Source organism: Equus asinus, chromosome X, assembly GCF_041296235.1.
Source record: "Equus asinus isolate D_3611 breed Donkey chromosome X, EquAss-T2T_v2, whole genome shotgun sequence".
Classification (NCBI taxonomy): Eukaryota; Metazoa; Chordata; class Mammalia; order Perissodactyla; family Equidae; genus Equus; species Equus asinus.
Genome location: NC_091820.1, coordinates 136,487,322 through 136,506,798, shown reverse-complemented (window position 1 = coordinate 136,506,798; position 19,477 = coordinate 136,487,322). Strand labels below are relative to the sequence as shown.

The following is a 19,477-nucleotide window of genomic DNA, read 5'->3' as shown; positions in this document are numbered from 1 at the left end:
TATTTTATTCTTTTTGGTACTATGGTAAATGGAATTGTTTACTTAGTTTCATTTTCAAATTGTTCATTGCTAATGTATAGAAATACAAGAAATTGTTACATATTGATCTTGTATCCTGCAACTTCACTGAACTCATTTATTCGTTCTGACAGTTTTGTTTGGAAATTCCTTAGGATTGTCCATATACAAGATTAGGTCAACTACAAATACACATAGCTTTACTCCTTCATTGCCAGTCTGGATTTTTTTCCCTAATTGACCTGGCCACAACTTCTAGTACAGTGATGAATAGAAGCGGCATAAGTGGGCATCCTTGTCTTGTTCCTGAACTCAGGGGGAAAGCTTTCAGTCTTTCATTGAGTATATTAGCTGTGGGTTTTCCTAAGTGCTCTGTATCAGGTTAAGGAAGGTAGCTTCTATTCCCAGTTTTCTGAGTGTTTTTTTAATCGTGAAAGGGTGTTGGATTTTATCGAATTTTTTATGAATCTATTGAGATGATGTGGACTTCTATTCTTTTCTATTATCGACAGGGTGTCTCAGTTTCTTTTTTAAGCTGAAATCTTAGGAGGATGCTCAAGATACAAAACAGGGCCGGGTTGGGGGGGGGGGGGGGTTGTTGCTCTGGTTGAAGCAGGAAAGGAAGCCTGGGGCTACTAAGCCAGCCTGCCAGCCATTCCCTCCCAAGTAGTCCTGGACTCCACAGAAAACCAGAAGCCAAGAGCAAGTGGACCCCATGGCTCTCATCCAGAACTCCTTGTTGGGCCTGGCTCTGTCAGCCAACTAAGCCCCGACCCTCAGCCTCAGGGAGCCCTGGTTGGCAGGGCTGGCTGATTACAAGGACCCAGCCACTGTATCAAGAGCAGTTCATTAGCATTCTGCAAATTGCATATTTATCCTGGCATACAGCTCCAGAGCCAACTTCCCCCTACTCCTCTGGCTGAAGGGTTGATCTAGGGGCTTTGCAGTCCTTAACACTTGCCCTTTTTGATGGTATCTTTCCATTAGACGATAGGTCTATGGTCACAGCGAAGGCTGAACTTCTAAAACCTTGATTATAATCAACCCAAAATACAGAGGCTCAGTATCTCAAAAAGATTGCAGACAGCCCACTGATTACTTTTTGGGAAGACTGATTAAGAAACTTTATTACAGAAAATGAATGCATCCAACGTCCCCAAATACATTTGTGACAAGAACAGACATACAGGAGACACAGACAATAGTTCCTACATCACAGCCTTGTTCTTTCCAAAGGATAAAACATCATTCAAGAATGGGGTTAAGGGCTTGGTAGAGAGAGAAGCGGTTAGAGAAAGCAGTGCTCTTTTTGATTAAAAAAAAAAGTTCACAGGTTGGCATTGCAAGAACACATACTGTGGGTCCAGAAATCAAGCTAAGCCAAAGTCTTCGGTGGTGACACCACGCCGCTTGTAGCATCTCAGAGAAGCTACAGAGCATCATTCCTTTAAGGAGCAATCTTGTGATGGGGTGAAAACCATAAAGTAGTAGTCTTTCCGCAAGCAGCTAATGGGCCAAGTGGCCTTGAGTCTCTTCAGAACGAAATGCCTGCTTCAGCAAAGACCACTTTTGTTTAACCAGAGCGTGAGCACAAAAGAAAGGCACCCTCTTCCAGTCTGCGCCCTTCCATAGTTGGCATGTCAGTTACAACCAGCTAGAGGGGCACCGCTTAGTAAGAAGTCTCTCCTTTGTGCTTACAAGTTGAGCTTCTCTTCCCTATTTGACGAGGTTGGCCACAGCTCCCAAATCTTAGCCTGGGACACTGTGTGGGGGGCAGCAGCAGGTTTAGCCTACCATTCCAAGCAATCGCTGCAGGAAAGTGATGAGGGCACGGCTGAAGCGGGAGGGGCAATCCCAGAACAAGTGTCTCTGGGCAAACCTCAGAATCGAGGGTTTTTAAACTAGTGGTCATTTTCTAGAAAAACACATTTAGGACAAACAGTGCTACTATAAGAAGAAATGGCTATGAATACAGATTAGAGATCAGGCCAACGACCATGACCAATACTTATCCAAGACCTGACAGGGTGGGGAGGACACCACCTGCAGACATGCAAGGTTCCAAGTAGGGAATTTTAAGAAAAAGCTGCTTTCTCCTGAGTAACGTCATTAAAACACTCCCGAGTGCTTCACGGCCTCAAACACACATATTTGAGTATTAATGCTAGGCAAGACCAACACTCACCCCCAACAAAGTCCCCTTCATCACTGCCAACAGTTAAGATGTATGTTCACACCAGCCCTCGAAATGATATTTAATATCCCCATTTGCCACTGCAGCCACCACCCCTCACCCCAACTTGGACAAAATTTAACACTATCTACCAACATGGAAAAAAAACCACTGAAACACAAACCAAGCTTCTTCCAGTTTAAGAACATTTAACAACAATCTATGTTTCCAATGAATGAACTCAAATTGTGGGTAGGCCATTCTACTTTTCATATGATGCATTTACCACTTAGGAACAAATTGATTCCATCAGCCTAGCCTGCAGCTGGGGGCCCCAAGATGGAGCCTATGATAGGAGCCCCAGCAATCTTCCTCGGGGTGCTCGGTTTCTTGAAGTAGAGAAAAAAAACAGATACCGCTTCCTACCCCACCCCCCTTCACTGGGGTCCAGGAGACAGAAGCAGCAACTCAAGACATCAATTGTTGAGCAGAAAAAATAATGTTCTGTTCCATGTACTGACGGGGGTGGGGGGGGGGGGGAGGTGTAAGAGGAAAAATAAAGCCTGAATATTTGACAAACCATACCCTCGGAGGACATTTTGGCTGTTTAGTGACAAATTTGGCCCCACAGTGTGGGAGGTGGGGTGAGGCAAAAAAAAAACCAATTAAACCTACGTAGTCATCAGCCTCAATTGTAACCACCACCGACCTGTATCTCTGAAGGCTGCTAACCCTTGCCTGTGTCGAGTTCCCTTAGCTCCTACATTCAACAGTCCAGACTTCATCTCGATGCCGCTCGGACAAACAGAATCACGCAGCAGCTTCAAGGAGCCCACTTCACCTCCGACCTAAGGAAGCGGGCCACACCAAGAACAAGAGACGTCACCAGATTTACAGGGAAGTTAGTCGCCAAATACAATGGAGTGGGTTGTTTCACTGCTAAGACTGCTGTGAGTCAGAAATTTAGACTGTTATAATAGAGAACAGTTTTAAAAATGTAATACTGTTTATTTAACTTCAAAAACATTTCAGCATTCTAAACATACAAAAAAATAACAGAACGTTGCAAATTGTATTTAGTACAGAAGGTTCTTGAACTTTCATTGATGCAGTGGCTCTTTGCTTTGCTGACAATGAAGAGTTCTACGGTTTGTTTAAAAACAAACAGTTTAAAACTACCGCACTTAACTAAAAAAGATCCAAACACTTCTCATGCCAGCTGACCCCCCTTCTCCACAGCTAAGAATGGCAGCAGAATGCTATGTCACTATATACAAAAACAAGACAACCTGAAGCTAAATGGATGCCCACTGCAGTGTCCACAGGTCCAGCCTCACAGTGCACGCCCTGAGCTACGGCCCCTCCAAAAGGCATCTTCCCCACAGCCTCAACGCCAAGCAAGGAGCATCAAGAGTTTGTCTCGGTTGTTTTGTTCTTTTTACACACTATAGATATGTACAGTCGATAACTCAGGATTTCTAGCCAATAACCATAGTTAACACCACCTTACAAATTAAAAAAAGAAAATGCCAGAAACATCTTTAAATGCCTTGTCACACCAACAGCAAAGTGCACAGAGTGAGGAGAACACGAGAGCCTTTTCAGTTTAAAAATGTTTGGAAATATGTACAACTTTGATACAGTTTCAGGGTGCTCCGGACACCCATGGCCACTTCATGTAAACCACTGACAATTTCTAGAGCACTTTGAGAGACTACGATATGATCATGATCCAATTGTGTAATTAAACCTAATGAGGGCAACAGACACCTCTCCAATAAGAGATGTGTCAATTACGGCGCTCCCCTACTCTAAGGTATTCACAAGGAGACAGATAAACAGTTTTTTTATTCATCCTCTTCCTCCTCCTCCTCCTCCTCCTCTTCCTCCTCGTCTTCTTCATCTTCCTCTTCCACCTTTTTCCGGGCAACTTTAGCAGGACCCTTTGCACCATCAAATTTTCCTTTAGACTTATAGTCGGCCACATCCTAGAAGGAACAGGGACACATTCCAAATGAGTAGACGAGCTCTCCTGCAGCCGTTTCAGCAAAGGATACAAACCTGCAGGCCCCACCTCAGAACAAGCAAGCAGGAACTGGAAACAACCGAGATGGGGCTGCTCTTCGAAGTATTTGTTTCCAGATACAAATTTGGGTCTCAGCCATTCAAATGTAAAAGTTAACGGGTTTTCAAGGGTCCTTTAATTCATGTTAATAGCACTATCAAGTCCTGTGCCCACGGCATCCCATATGTTATCAAATTTTTTAAGCTGTCAGAGGCCTGAACACCAGCACACACGGCTGATCTTGCACAGAGACGGGCCCTTGCACGCTATCCTAATGACTCAGCCCAGCAAAGCAGCCTTACGCCCCACAACCCACCCAGACCCTGGGCAGCTGACTGCTCGGCCGGCCATGCTGCCAGGCTGGCCCCTGACTGAGCTGGGAACACTCCGGGCCACCTCACCTTCTCGTACTTCTCCTTCAGCTTTGCCGCCTTATTGTTGTAAGGCTGCTTTTCACTGTCACTTAAGTTATTCCACATCTCACCCAGCTTCTTTGCCACATCTCCAATAGAGATGCCAGGGTTTGTCGATTTGATCTTGGGGCGGAATTCTGAACAGAACAGGAAGAATCCAGACCTTGTGGGAGAGAATTGTATAAACGAGATGAGAACTCAGAAAAACATGAGCTTAACTTGAAATCCCACGTTCCTGACCCCACATAGTTCCCCCCGCTGGCCCCCCCACTAAAGGAAAGAAACGTGCGATACCATATCCAATGATACAAAGTTACAGGCTCCAGAATGTTTAAGATGCTTCAGAAACATACGGTGCTTCCTCAATCTCTCAGCTACTGGGAAAGGGGTAGGACCCTGACACCCAGAACTCGGCTGCCTTCTTCCCGGCGGAAAGGCCAACAGGCAACCGCCACATGCACACAGCTCACAAACCCCTCAGCCTTAACTGCGGACTTCCCTTGCAGCGCATTTTAAAGCTCAAAGAACAGAATGTCTTGCAGTGGTTATCTCGACATTTTTTGGGTAAAGTGCTCTCTGGAATATCTATCAAGCAGAAGGAAAGCTCTTAACGGTTATCCTGAATCCTACAGTCACTTACGGTGGCCTTTTGGGGGCATTAGGGTCCTTCTTCTTCTTGCCTCCCTTAGCTGGTCCATAATCCTTCATTTCCCGATCATAGCGTACTTTATCTGCCTTTGCCATCTCATCAAATTTAGACTTCTCTTTCCCAGACATAGTCTGCAAAGAACAGGACCTGTTAAATTCCTCAACGCAGGGCAGCACATACCTGTTCAGCTGTCCTGTAATTAAAGTGGCAGCCGCTATAACCGCCTGCAAAAGGGGATGAAGGCCTTAAACCCTTGTAAGAGTCTTAAAAAATAAAAGCACGCACAACACAATTCTAAAGACAGGCGAGATAAAGCAAAGGAAAGAGGAAGAAAGCAGCCACCTGGGGCTGCTCTGAAGGTAAGTAACCCCGAGGTGTGTAATCCAGCTAAGATGAGCTTGAAGGACGCAAAAGAAAAATACCTTCCACCTCTCAGAGCACTTCTTGGAAAATTCTGCAAAATTGACAGGGACCTCTGGGTTTTTCTTCTTATGTTCCTCTCTGCACGTCTGCACAAAGAAGGCATAAGCAGACATCTTGCCCTTTGGTTTCTTGGGATCACCTTTAGCCATCCTGACTGTGATGGATGGAAGGAAGAGAGACAAAGAAAAACAAATACAATGAATAGAACAGACCTACAAGATATACGGAAGGCAGAGCAAACTTCAAATCAAGGTGTTCCTAGGAAGCATCCCCCATGCCTGAGGCCACTGGCAGCTGAAGGCAGAGTGGGGAGGAAATCAGCCTCACTGTCGCTTGTCATTTAACTTTTGACCAGCATGAAGCGCGCTGGTTTGCGAGTTACTTCTCCGAGAGCGATCAAGTTCTCCAAATGGAACCGACCCAAGCGGGGTGGCTCGGCGCTACATTCCAATTCTGAACTACTACGTTTTGGAAACTACAACCACAAAGTGGGAAGGGCGCAGGCGGATGACAGAAGCTTGAAACCAACGACTTAAGGCTAGCTGGTCATCTGTTTAACTCCTGTGTTAGAGACAAAAATATTGTCACCGCTGCTAAACACAGGATCAAAGCAGAACGGGAAACAGGGAACATCTGAAATTTCACCATTGTTTATGCGTTTTGGCTTATAAAAATGGCTTTTACAAGGGTGATCTGGCAAGTGAGCCGATATCCCTTGTAGTATTAGTTCAAATGTGTCACTTTGTCATTATCTAAAGGGGGAGGGGATACCAAAAGGGCTAGCCTTGCTCATGTGTAAAGCGGAACGCGTGTCCAGCCACAAATACTTTCTCCAAAGTTTCCAAATAAAAATGCAGCTGTGGCGTGTCATCGTCCCTGTCCCACCCCCCAGCTTCCCGCCATCTTTTCCTTTTCCCACACCCAAGGTCATCATGTAAAACTAAAGCGCTCCCCTTTGCGGGGCCTGACCTAGGGGCTGCATCAGGGCTCCGCAGTGGCTGCGCGGGTGGGGCGGGACGGGGCACCAGGCAGCCCCGGGCCAGCAGCGGGCAGCCGGGCTCGGCCCCGCGCTCGGTCACCCGGACACCCATAATTCACCTTCCATTTTGTCAAAAGCTTCCTGATGAAAGAAAGTGCCCCTGAAATCTGCCGCTGCCACCCCCGGGGGGCGCGCGGGGCCGGGGGCGGGGGTGGCAGCAGCGCGCTGGGGGCGCGGAGCCGGCCGGCAGCAGCGGCGGCGATGGTGGCGCCCGCCGTGCCTCCGAGTCCCGCTCGCTAAAATGGCTGATCCGCGCGCGGCCGGCGCAGGCGGCGGCGGCGGCGGCGAACAAAGCGGTCCGGGCCCCGCCGCCCGCTCGCCGGCCCCCGCCCCGCCCCGCCCCGCCCCGCCCGGGCCGCCTGGGGGCGCGGGGCTGCGGGGGCCGCGGCCGGACCCCCCTGCCGGCGCGGGGCGCACTCCTCGGGATAACAAAGGCGCCCGTGCAGCCATGACGCTCGGCCGCGCCGGAGCCCGCGGCGGCGCCCCCGGCCCTCCACGCCGCCAGCCCCGGGCCGCGGGCGCCGGGGCCGAGGCCAGAGCCCGCCCGGGAGCCCCCGCCGCCCGCCCCGCCCGCCTGTCCTCCCTGGCCGGAGCCAGCACCGCGCCAGCCATGTTAGCAGCGGCGGCAGCGGCGGCGGCGGTGCCCAGCGGGCAGGCGGCGAGCGGGGGACGGCCGGCCTGCGCCCCCCCTGCGGGGCCGCCGGGCGCTCCCGCGACGGCCATGTTAATGCAGAAGCAGCAGTGCAGCCCGCGGGCTCGCGCGGCGCCCGGCCGAGCCGGGGAGCGAAGTTTGCCCGCGCCGCAGCCCCCGGAGGGCACCGGCCGCCCGCCCCCCGCGGAGTGTATCCCGGGCCGGCCAGCACCTGGCCCCCTTCCCAACGCCGCCGCCCGGCGCCCGGACGCGCGCCGCCCGAGCCCGCAGCCGTCCCTCGGCTCGCGCCGCCGCCGCAGCTGCCCGAACATCTGGCCTCGGGGGTCCTTGGCCCCTCGGCCGCTGCGCCGGGGGCGGCGGCCGAGGGCGGCTCGGCGGAGGGAGCCCAGCCCCGACAGCGGGGAGCTCGGGCTGAAGCAGTGAAAAGTTGAAACACCTGAATTGCTTCTTCCTTCCCGGCCACCTAGCAAGAGGGAAGGCGAAGGGGGCGGGAAGGGCGCGGGGAGGAGAGGCAGGGGGAGGCGGCGGCGGGGCGCGCTCGCGGCGGCGCGGGCCGGAAAGTTGTGCGGGCGCTGCGGCGGCAGCGGCGGCAGCGGGCGCGGGCGGTGCGAAACGTACCTGTATTGTTCGCTAGTCTGGGCAGCGCAGGGCACGACGCGCGGCTCAGCGCTCCCCAGCCTCGCGCTAGCTGCCTCCACGAGAGCCGCCTGATTGGCCAGCGGGCTCCGCCGTTTAAAACAGCCTCCTCGCCCGGCCATTGGCCGCGGGCCTCATGCATATTAAACAGGCTCGGGCGCCTATTGGGCGCGGCCACTGGGATCATTCATTCAAACAGAACAACCCGCCGGCGCTGCCTGCGGAGGCAAAACAGAGGAATAATAATATTCTCGCCTTCCCAACCCCCGTGCCCCCGTGTTCGAACCAAGCTGGGATCTCAAAGGACTTCGGAGAGATGGCTCCGCCAGTCCCGGCGGCCTCGGGTCTGGCATGGCAGGAAGAGGTCGAGCCTGGCCGCGCAGCCCACTGCTCCCGCCGCACCCTGGCCTGGGCCCTCCTGGCCCCCAGGCACCCCACACAGCCCCGGGAAACCTCCGCGGGCCGATAAGCGAGGGTCGACCGTACTCTACCTCTACCCAGTCCTGCCGCGCCTCCGCGGCAGGGGCCTGGCCACAGCTCGCTCCTCGGTGCCGGTGGAAGGCAACTGTTCGCTCGCCGAGACCTTGGGGTTTCGGCACTCGGACGCCGCTGCCCCGCTCGAAAGGGACCTGACTCTGCTCCTGCAGATCGGGCTTAACTAGGCTCTTCCCACTAATTGCCAGAAAGTCTATTTGTGCCTGCACTTGCGAAAACGGCGAGCTAGGTGGGCTAGCGGAGGAAAACGGAGTTTGGCAAAAGCCAAGAGAGAAATTGTTTTGTAGTCAGGGAGTCCCCTTTTCATTGCCTCAGTTCAGGCCCGCGTTCCCTCTGCTCTCCTGGCACACACCCTAGTGAAGAATAAAAGTTCTTGGAATAAATAAATGGGATTTGACTTGGCCTCAGCTTTGCCACTGGCTGGTGTTATGGCCTTGAGCAAGTCACTACTTTTGGGGGATTCAAGCAATGGTTTTCAAAGTGTGTGCAGGATGAGGCAGTGTCACCTCTAAGAGGTATTTGGAAATGCCCCATGACTGGGAGTCGTTGAGGGAATTTAATGAGAGGAGGGGATGGCCAGGGATGCTAAAGGTCCTGCATTGCACAGGGCAGGCACACAAGAGGAAGAAATGTCCCACTCCAAATGCTATATTCAGCCCTGTTGAAAAATATCTGAGGGCCCTTCCCTCTTTGAGGTACCATGCGTTTCCTGGAAAGAATGGAAGAAAAAGAGTGAGAAAAAAGGAGCACATTTTAAGGGTTGAAATTTGAAGAAAATAATGGAAGAGGCATCATGAGTTTTTCTATAGGAAGTTCCCTATCCAAAGTACTTTGAAAGGCCAATATAGCTAGCTATTTATAATTTCCATATTTAGAAATGAAACCCACCAGAAGATGAGTTTTCCAAATGCTGTTTCCAGAAACTGTGGCTGAGTTTCAGGTGTGCAAGGGAGCCGACCTCACAAGGCATCTGCCTCCCCACCCCCACCCAGCTCTTGCCAACTCCTCTGAACCTCCTGGGCAAGCCTGTGTCCCTGCAGGTAGCGCTGCTAGGCCCCCACCATTAGGGATCCAACTGAAATTGAAACGCAAAGATTGTGCTGCTTTTGACAAGAACCAACAGGTATCAAGTCACTTTCCTAGGTCCCCACTTTACAGACTCTCAGGAATGCGGATATCTGAAAGCCACCTGTCTAATCCTCTGCCCTGTTAGAGCTAGCTGAGTGGCTGCCTACCTTCTGCTTGCATACCCCCACTCATAGGAAGCTTACCACCTCCCTTCTGGGTTGTCTTTTCCATCTCAGGCAATCTCTGAACCTTGGGGTCACCATCCTACCCACAGTCCAATCCCTCACCCTTCAGAGATTTCATGGCAGGCCAAGTCTCTTCTCTAGGCAGATAGTTCCAGCTTCTTCTACAATCAGGTCCTCAGGGTCCAACCTTCCCAGGCCACTCCCTCCTCCCTGTCTCTGCCCTTCCCAGAGGGGAGCAGGGCCTCCACACATGATCTGACCAGTACATCCCCTGTGCCAGAGTACTCCAGTCTCTCAATGTTGTCAGGCCTTTCTAGGCCAGAGGTGCAAGTTGGGGTCTCAGGCAGGACAGGGGTCTCTTTCTGGTCCAGCCACTGCCCACACTGGGAAGCTGCACTTGGCAGTTGGCAGGCACCAAGGCAGGGGAACCAGAGTGGTCAGCCTCAGAGCCCACCAGGAACTACTCGGCGGGCCCCTGAGTGGATGGTGAGGGTCACAACTTATAAGCACAGGCAACTCACAAGCAGCACACGTGTACACACTCACCCCGGGCACAGCCAGGGCGTTCCCAGAGGCAGCAGCTTGACAGCCAAACCAGAGAAACAAGAGTGTCTCCCAGCCAGAAGAGACCTTACAATAAGTGGTGTCGAGACATCACCCTCAAGACCCATTCCTCCCCATCTGCTGCCACAGCCCTGCCCCTTGGTCTCCTACTTCTGTGTACATACTTCGGATGATGAAAGGTTTGCTCCCCTTCTTCCAAGGGAGCCTTTCCATCTCTGCTCCTGAGAAAGCTCCTCCTTCTGTCAAGCCGAAGCACTTGGCCTGAAGCTTAAACCTATGGTTGATGTGGTTGGAACTTCACAGAACATGACTATGACATTGCCCAGTGGGTCAGAGATCCAAAGATGGTTGCTATGGTTCCCTGCCCCTGCCCCCGACAAGGACACATATCACCCTGAGTGTCCGTGTCTTCTTCAGGCCCAGTCTCCCCGATTCCTCCATCCCTTCCCCACGAGTCTCGGTTAGGAGGCTCCGCACAGCTTGGTTTTCTCCTCGGCACCCCCTCTTTGTGGCAGCGTGCCTGAGCACAGGCTTCAGCCTAGCGGGTTCCTACCTCAGCAGAAACTCTCTCATAATTCAATTCCTTGTGCACGTATTGAATGCCTACTAATAAATAACAGAAGGGAGATGAGGTGAAGAGAGGGTGGGGCTGGAAGGCAGGGGCAAGGCCTTGGCTTTGGGCTTTGTCACTGACTTCCCAGTGTGCCTTCTGCCATGTCACCTCACCTCTCCAGCCTCAGTGTCATCTGTCAAAGGTGATTTCACCCATCTTATCCACCCCAGCCACTGTCCAGTCTACTTGTGAGGGAGGGGTTTTGTGAAGGTGGTCTGGTTGTCACTAGTAAAAGGCCCCCCAGCTAAAGACCAATCTGGAAGGTGAAAAAAAGTGACAGAAAGTCAGGGGTGCCCAGGTGTAGCCTGGACTCAGGGGCCCCAAGGCAGGCTGCCTCCTCTGTGAATCTCCATTCCTGGTGGCTTGGAAGTAGCTCCAACTGCTCAAGGCGCTGGAGGGTACCCTGGCCCTCCCTGGAAATTACCTTGACCACATGGTTCACCTGTGAGGCCCAGTACCACGCCAAGCCCATCCACACAGGGGAACCTCAATCTAGAATCTCATAAGCCACTTGGCTGCCTGGAGAGGTTAGGAAAACATCTAAAGGAAATAGGAAACAGGACAAAGTGAGGTTTTCAGTTCCTGTCAGTTCAAGACCCCAAAAAGATTAAGGGGAATCCTCATCATTCAACAAAAAGGAAACTCTGGTCCCCTACACGGCCCCTGTCTGCCCCAGGCCTTCACAGCAACATCCCTGAGCCCCAACCAGGCCAGCCTCCTTTTTGTTTTCTTTAAAAGATTGGCACCTGAGCTAACATCTGTTGCCAATCTTTTTTTCCTTCTTCTTCTCCCCCAAGCCCCCCAGTACATAGTTGTATATTCTAGCTGTAGCTCCCTCTGGTTGCGCCATGTGGGACGCCGCCTCAGCATGGCTTGATGAGCGGTGCTAACTCCACGCCCTGGATCCCAGCCCCAAAATCCTGGGCCGCCAAAGCGCTGGAAGTTAACCACTCAGCCAGGGGCAGGCCCCCAGCCTCCTTTTAAGTATCATGGAAATGCAGCCAGGGCGGATACAGGGCAGGGGCGGACGGATTGCTGAATCATTTTAAATATGTGAAGGGTACTTGCTGTGAAGATCCTCCAGTGAAGCCTACCTTTCCATAGGGATCTAGGAGCCTTTGTCAGTTCAGATCTTCACAGGCAGGGAGTCTTTAACTGGGGCCTTCTGGGCTTGCTAGGGCCCTTGCCCCGCCCTGCTCACCCCCGCCTGACCTGGTGCGAGGCTCCGAGCCTTCTCCCTCCTCTCTCCCCTCCCCCTCTGCCGGTCTTTGGGAATTACATTCCAACTCCACTTTTTTCCCACAGGGAGGAAAGCCTTTTCAGAGGTAGGTAGGGTCTCCAGGGCTGTTACAAAAGGTTTGTCGAGCAGCACGGCTAGGAAGAACCGTCCAGGCCTTCTAGGCCAGCCTCCTCCTGACACAGAGGGCCCTACCGGAGTCAACGGCAGAGCCAGGGCTGGAAGCCTGGTCTCTTGACCCTTAGTGTCAGGCTGGTCCTACTCTTTTTTTTTTTTTTTAATAAAGATTGGCACCTGAGCTAACAACTGTTGCCAATCTTCTTCTTTTTTTAATTGCTTTTTCTCCCCAAATCCCCCCAGTACATAGTTGTATGTTTTAGTTGTGGGTCCTTCTAGCTGTGGCATGTGGGATGCTGCCTCAGCATGGCCTGACGAGTGGTGCCATGTCCGCACCCAAGATCCGAACCAGCGAAACCCTGGGCCACCGAAGCGGAGCGTGAGAACTTAACCACTCAGCCACAGGCCGGCCGCATGGTCCTACTGTTAATAGCTCAGCTCCACTGTGGGTGCAATGGCCATTGGCGAAATAGCAGGAGCAGCCAGCGCCCTGGAGAAGAAGGGGTTCCAGGTTCGGAGCTGGCCCTCGAGAGAGCCCACGGGGAACAGGCGGACTCTGCCGCCGCGTGGCCACAGGGCGGGCCGCGGGGCCTCCTGGCACGCGGCCCGTGCTTGTCACTGCCCCACCGAGCGTCGAGGCCGGGCCTTCCCTCCACCCTGGCGCCGCGGAGCCCGGCGTCGCCCCGCCTCCCCGCGGCCTCCCCTGAGGTGGCCTGAGAAGGGCCGCTAGAGCGAGGCCGCTCAGCACAGGGCGCGCCGTCGGGCGGCACCAGCTTCCTCCAGCTCGCCGCTCCTTCCGCAGCGACTGACAGCAGGGAGCTGAGCCGGGCAGCCACCAAAGGCTTTCATGCAGCTCCCTGTCCACATCGCTGCCCTGTGGCAACACGATACTAATCACCACAAGCTTATCGAGGGCCAGCGAAGTGTCAGGCAGGCCAGGGCCTGTGGGGGAGAGGGAGATGAAATGAAGGGTCCCTGCCCCCCCCCCCACGGGCACCCGGCCCTGGGAGAGAGCTCAGGGGAGAAGGGAACGGAGAGGAGGGGACACTCCAGTGGGGGCGTCTCCACTGGTCCCCACCCCTTTCCCGGAACAGCCCTACCTTGTGAGGCCTTGAAGACTTCACCCCGCTGCTGAGTTACGAGGTCTAGACCACCTCACCCCCAACCCCCTCCCACCTAGAAAGCAGCAACAGGTTCTCATCACCCCCCACCCCAGCCCCGCCACACCGCCCCAGAGTTTCTGACTGGCTAATAACGCCCTTCAGTGCTGCCCCGTGTAATTCAAAGGCCCCCGCTCTGACTCACTGAGCAGCTAATGGGCCAGTATCCCCCTCTTGGGGAAAAGGTACAAGCTGTTTCTCTTCACCTGAACCAAAGAAATTCCTGCGGTGGGGAGAAGGGGAGCTGAAGACTGCTGCTCTAAAATGGGACTGGAGTTGCAATTTTAAAAATTCTCCTCACTCCCTCTTTTTGGGCCTCAGTTTGCCATCATGAAAAGGAGAAGCAGGAACTGCTCCCTGGGGTCCCTTAAGGCATCAAAGTTCTTAGGATTGCCGGAGGGCTTCACAGAGGGAATGATTCTCCTATCTTCACCCACTCTTCTGTCCCAAAAAACCAAATCAAACCTGAAAGGTGGCCTTGCAAAGGCCCTCCGCGCGCACTGGTGCTCTGGGAAGAGGACTTTAGAAATGAACAGCCCAGTGGATGATGAAAGACTCTGACAAGGATGCCACTTACTGACCACACTTGTCACCCCCTCCCCGACTTCAGTCTCAGCACAGCAGCCAAAGGGCTCTTGCGAAGTCAGACCCTGTCCCTCCTCTGCTCAGGATCCTGGGCCCTTTACCCTGTCTCCTAAAGGGAAAACCCGCGTCTTTCCAAGGGCCCTCAGGAGGTTACACAGGCCACCCCCACCACACTCACCTCTGATTCCATCTCCCAGTTCTCCTCACCCTACCACCACCTCACTCAGGAATAGCCACCCCGGGCCCTTGGCACTTGTTCTTCCCTCCATAAATCTGCCAGACTCTCGCCCTCACCTCCTTTATGTCTTTGCTCTAATGTCACCTTGCTGGACTACCCTATTGAAAATTGAAACCACCACCCAGCATTGCCTCCCCTCCTCGCCCGGCTTTATTATTCTACACACATAGTGTAGACGTGAGCTGATGAGCTACCATACTGTATCATACCTTTACAAGATTTATCTTGCTGATTGATTGCTGTGAGACCTGGGACCTCTGTCTGTTCTGTTCTCTGCTGTCTCCCAGTGTGTGGCACAGAGTGGGCGCTCCATTCAAATTTGTTAACAAACGAATGAGTTTTCCACTGAGCTTGACTGCTCCCCTAGCAAGCTTTAGGTAAGCCCCGCGCAGAGTCCCCGCCCTCAAGAAACTTGCAATCCAGGGAGAGCAGAGACACCAACAGCTGTAAACGGGGTCTGGGATGAAATAAATGCCAAACAGAGGGACAAGCAAGCAGAGCTGGGGGCTGGAGCAGGGTTTCAGAAGGCTTTCTGAGTAAAGGAGGTCACTTTGAGTTGGGCACCAAGGGTTAGCGAGGTTGGCATGGGCGGAGAAGAAGCAAATTCCCCCAGGCTCTGAGGAAAACAGAACCCGTGACAGAGGTGTGAAGGCGCGTGGTGAACTGGCAGGAGGACTCGAAGGCTGGAGTGGTCAGGGCAGGGTGCAGTAAGAGCTGCTCTGGGGACACAGAGGTTGTCTTGGCAGACGTTGTCGTCCACAGGGTCTCAGGCCCTAGGCAATAGGGAACCATTGTAGGATTTTGAGCAGGTAGTGACCCAGTCAAAGATCTCTCTGGGAAAGCTCTCTCGCGCTGTGGGGGATGGGCCAGAGCGGGGCAGACAGAGAGCTGGTGTTGGCCCGGGTTTGGGATCCCGGCAGTAAGGGGTGGGGAAAAGTAACTAGACTTGTGCCCTGCCCACCTCCCAGCCAAAAGCAAGTGTGATCTCTTTTCAAATTGTAAGTCTGTCACGTCAGCCCTCCAGTGTCCTCTCCTCCCATTGCAGTGAGGACGGGTACCCCTTCCCCACTTCTCCAGACCCAGGACTTGTCCTGCCTGCTTCTGAAGCCCCTTCTTCCCCCCACGTCCCCTTCACTCTTAATGCCAATTCCCTCCCTGAACTGGCAGGGGTCCCTGGGCCATCCCCCTCCCCCTACGAGACTGTCTGCATACCTGCCATTCTGGCTGCCTCGGCCCCTCTCCCCCATCTGGTGCCTAGGTAAGTCCTACCCACCTGGAGACCTCAGCCCAATCTGCCTCCGGGGAGGCTCCCTGAGGTCACCTGCCCACACTTTCCTTTCTCCCTCTGGTCTCCCCTGTGGCACTTCTCACAGCTGTCACTTGGCCACTGTTTAGGCGATTGCTTTTTGAATGTCTGTCTCACCTGGGCTCCTGCCCAACTAGCACAGGGCTTGGGACCCAGGAGACACTCAGAAATACTAGATGAATGAACGAAGGTCCTAGGAAGTAAAGGCAGCCTGCGTTATTGGGTGCTAGGTGTGGAGGGCGGCCCTCTCAGAAGGGGGAGGGGGTAGGGATGATGAGAAAACTAGAGGACAAATGCTAACTCCACAAAGGACAGAATTCAGCCAAGCTGGAGCCGCTCTGTGTCTACTTCCCTCCCGTTTGGCTGCCTGGGGCCACAGGCCAGGAGGGTGCATACTTTCGCTCTTGGTTCTGAGCTCTAGAGTCCTGCAGGGGATTTTCAGGGCCTTGGCTTGCAAATGGAGCTCCAAAGTCCAAACAGTGCCGCAGAGCACTTAGGGCGGGCGGGCGGGGAAGAGAGGAGCCACTCTGCCAGGGTTGGAATCTGTGCTCCTCCACTCAGTCTCATCTCTCCGTACCTTGGTTTCTCCATTTGCAAAATGAGACGAGTAATAGTCCCCACGTCATAAGTTGTTGCGGGGATCACAGGAAGTACTTAGAGCAACGCCTACCATGAAATAAGCATGCGAGGGCTCCACCATTCTAATGGGCACCTTTGATTTCCCTCTTAATTCTTCAGACAGTGCAGAAGGGCAGCAGTTGGAAGACAATCTCAACATCAGTGGCACAAGCCTGAGCTGTATTTGTCCACAACCGAGAAACAGTTGCCCCTGCTGGGAACTGTACCTCCCCTCGTGAATCAGCTCTCTCTGGGCTGTCTGTGAGCTGGACTACGGGATTAAGACAAGCTGGACCGGTGCACCTGAACACACACGCCACCCACCCCCCCCCCCCCAGCCCTACCTCAACAAACATTGATTCTGTAAACACCTGTTGGGGTCCTAGTCTTGTGTACCTTGTCCTGTATGGGGGGGGGGGCTACCGGATCAGAACCCTGGGTGGGGAGGGGAGAGGGCTGCACTTAGGCCAAGGAACTGTAATTGCAGGGTCAATGGGCAGCTCCTCCGGAGCAAGGACTGAGCCCCATTTATCATGCAATGGCTCCGTCTCCACGGGGCCCAGGCCAAGGCCCGACACAGAGTGCTTGCTGTGAGGGACGCTTTTGCCCACGGTCGAACGAATGCTGATATTGCTTCATGCAGTATTAGGCTAATAGCTCTGCGTGTCCAGATCCAAACGGGCGAAAGACTGGCAGCCTAAGAGCCCAGGTGGGGCTCCGCTCTCTGCTCTTCCACAGCTTCAGGGGCCTTGGAAAACCCCAGACAAATCCCTGAGCCTCACTTGTCCTCAGTTTCCCCTTCTGCGCAGTCAGAGTTGCGGTAGACACTAGATGATCTCCAGGGCCCTTTCTCACGCTAACATCCACTGGACCCCCTGGAGGGCAGCATTCCTCCACCCGCCAGGTTCCCCAGATGCCTGCAAGAGAACACACTGTATATGCCCAGTGAATATTTGCTGAATGAATGAATGGACGACCATGCTCTGATTCTATGGTCTTACAGGGAAGTGGAAAATGTATGTATTCGTAAACAGATCTCCTTTGTTTGGTAATCTTTTCAAATGATTCTGGACAGCTTTTTAAATATGATGTGACTCTCAGACCAGCCTGCCGTGAGATTCAGGAAAAAGCCTTTTTTTTGGCATAGTTTATCTAGACTATCATCTCAACTTTCCATTTACTTTTGGATATGTTTGTACTTGGCCTGCACGATTCACTGGTTATCAGAGAAAAGGACAACTAGGTAAAATGATAAAGTAAGGAACTGTAGACATGAACTACAAATGGCCAAGTCAGAGAACAGGATGATAACGCTGATGATGATGATAATGATCGACTTTGCATTTTGTTCCTTAACAGTTTGCAAGGTGCTTGCATATCTGCTATCTAACCCGTGCCCCACAAAGATCCTGTGAGATATTTGAGCATATTTTGGAAAAACTGAAGCCCAGAGAAAGTAAGTGCTTTGCCCAAGGACACCAGGTCATCGCAGGTAGAATTGGGACTAGATACTCCTGCCTCCCAGTCGTTTTAACAGGCTTCACTACCAGCGTGTTTTCAGTGGATAAACAAGCAGAGGGTGGATTCACGGAGGGCATTTCCTGTGTCAGTGACCATCCAGGACTGTTCCACCTGCTGACAGTCACAGAGAGAAGAGCGGCAAAGGTCAAAGGGCCTGAGGGCAATTGCTGAAGTCATCAGAATAGTGACCTTCCAGGACCTCATTCTGGGTATCCCAAACCATGCTCCCTAACCTCGGCCCCTCCCCCATATGCATCCCCAGAGGGTGGCACCACCATCCCCTCAGCATCCTGCCTGGCTCCCCTCTCTCATCTCCCACATCCATGCTGTTCCCAAATCCTGTCGATTCCATCTCTGAAATATCTCCCAAATCCAGCTGCTTCCTCCCACCTCCCACTACTGAGCTCTGATCCTCTCTGCCCTGGGTGGCCATGACACGTCCCTAACTGGTCTCTCTGCTCAGCCCTCTCATATCATCTGCTCTCCACACCAGCAACCGAAGGGATCTTTTATAAATGTACATCTCTGTCTTGTCACCACTCAGTTTAAAATCTTTTCATGACTTTGCATAACCTTGAGATAAAGCTACAGAAAGACCTTTCAAGATCCAGTTCTAGCCGGGTTCCTGCCACCAACCTCCCCCCCCCCACCCCCAATCTCACACATGGAGATCCTGTGATCCACCTCGGCAATGCTCATACTATTCCTAAGAGCCAGAATGCCCTGGATGATCCCTTGGTTCTGTACCTGCCTGGCTCCTCCACCAGACCTGGAACAGCCCAGGGTCAGAACCATCTCCCATGGTGCTCTAGACGGTCCACTGCCCTGCAAAGGGTTTGGTCCTTACTAGGATCTCGGAGTAAAATTTGAGTGGAATCAAATTGGCTTAACAGTGTTGAGAGACGAGGGCCAGCATCATTTGGTAATAAATGCAGGAACCTAAAAGCTGTGAGAAAAAAACGAGGGCGAGGAGAAAGAACGATCCGATCCGCAGCGGCCTTGCTGCTGCTGCTGCTGCTGTTGCGGTGGCCTCTGGGAAATGCTTCCTGCTAGCTTCCTGCCTTTAATCTTAAGAACCGGGTGATGACAATGATGATGAGCCACGGATCACGTAGAAATCCAGCTTGTGGAACACTTGACTGGGGGATCTAGAGAGAAGAGAGTGTCAAATTATGTACCACCCTCTCTCTTCTAGAGCTTGCTCCATGCATGATTTGTGATGAGCACAGCATATGTTGCTAACTAATTTAAATATTTATGATGGGTTTCAAATTACCTCTTAGCATGCCAGAGTGTTGACACCCGATAAATCATACAACTTTACAGGTGAAAGGGCCATTAGCCTCTAATGTGAACTTTTCCTTTTCCAGATGGGGAACTGAGTCCCAGAGACGGCCAGGAGCTGGCTCAAGGTCACATGAGTGTTAGTGGCAGAGCAGGGCTTGGAACGGAGGGCCCCTGCCTCATTGCCCTGAGTCAGGAGTACCTGGGTTCAAGTTTCAACTCCATCCCTTCCTAGCTGAGTCCCCTTGGGCTGGTTGCTGAACCTCTCTGTGCCTCAGTTTCCTCATAGGTAAAGTGGATCTGATAACACCCTCCTCAGAGGGCAGTCGTGAGGATTGCAGGGGATAACATACAGAGCACGCTTAGCCCAGGGCCAGGCACATAGAGAGCAATCAGTACATGAGATTGCCCAGAAAGG

General features: G+C 52.9%; 1 protein-coding gene across 4 annotated transcripts; it reads right to left on the bottom strand.

The window, feature by feature from the left end:
* Window positions 1–3,162: 3,162 nt before the first annotated feature.
* Window positions 3,163–8,167, bottom strand: HMGB3 (high mobility group box 3). Of its 4 annotated transcripts, XM_070502497.1 has the most exons (6): window positions 7,869–8,057; window positions 6,711–6,861; window positions 5,741–5,895; window positions 5,310–5,449; window positions 4,658–4,832; window positions 3,163–4,179 (listed from the first exon to the last, which is right to left on the bottom strand). In XM_070502497.1, exons 2-6 carry the CDS (start codon window positions 6,721–6,723, stop codon window positions 4,039–4,041), a joined length of 624 nt encoding a protein of 207 aa, XP_070358598.1. In that variant the 5' UTR covers window positions 6,724–6,861; window positions 7,869–8,057; the 3' UTR covers window positions 3,163–4,038. The 4 variants fall into 4 exon arrangements, with proteins under 4 accessions (XP_070358598.1, XP_014702478.1, XP_044619839.1 ...); XM_014846992.3 differs by lacking the exon at window positions 6,711–6,861 and having other exon boundaries at window positions 8,051–8,167; XM_044763904.2 differs by lacking the exon at window positions 6,711–6,861 and having other exon boundaries at window positions 7,869–8,051.
* Window positions 8,168–19,477: the final 11,310 nt, after the last annotated feature.

Coding starts and splice junctions, on each gene's coding strand:
- HMGB3 (XM_070502497.1), bottom strand. Junction 5,450..5,740: donor AGTGCTCTGAGAGGTGGAAG/GTATTTTTCTTT, acceptor TGTTCTTTGCAG/ACTATGTCTGGGAAAGAGAA. Junction 4,180..4,657: donor TGAAGGAGAAGTACGAGAAG/GTGAGGTGGCCC, acceptor TGTTCCTTCTAG/GATGTGGCCGACTATAAGTC.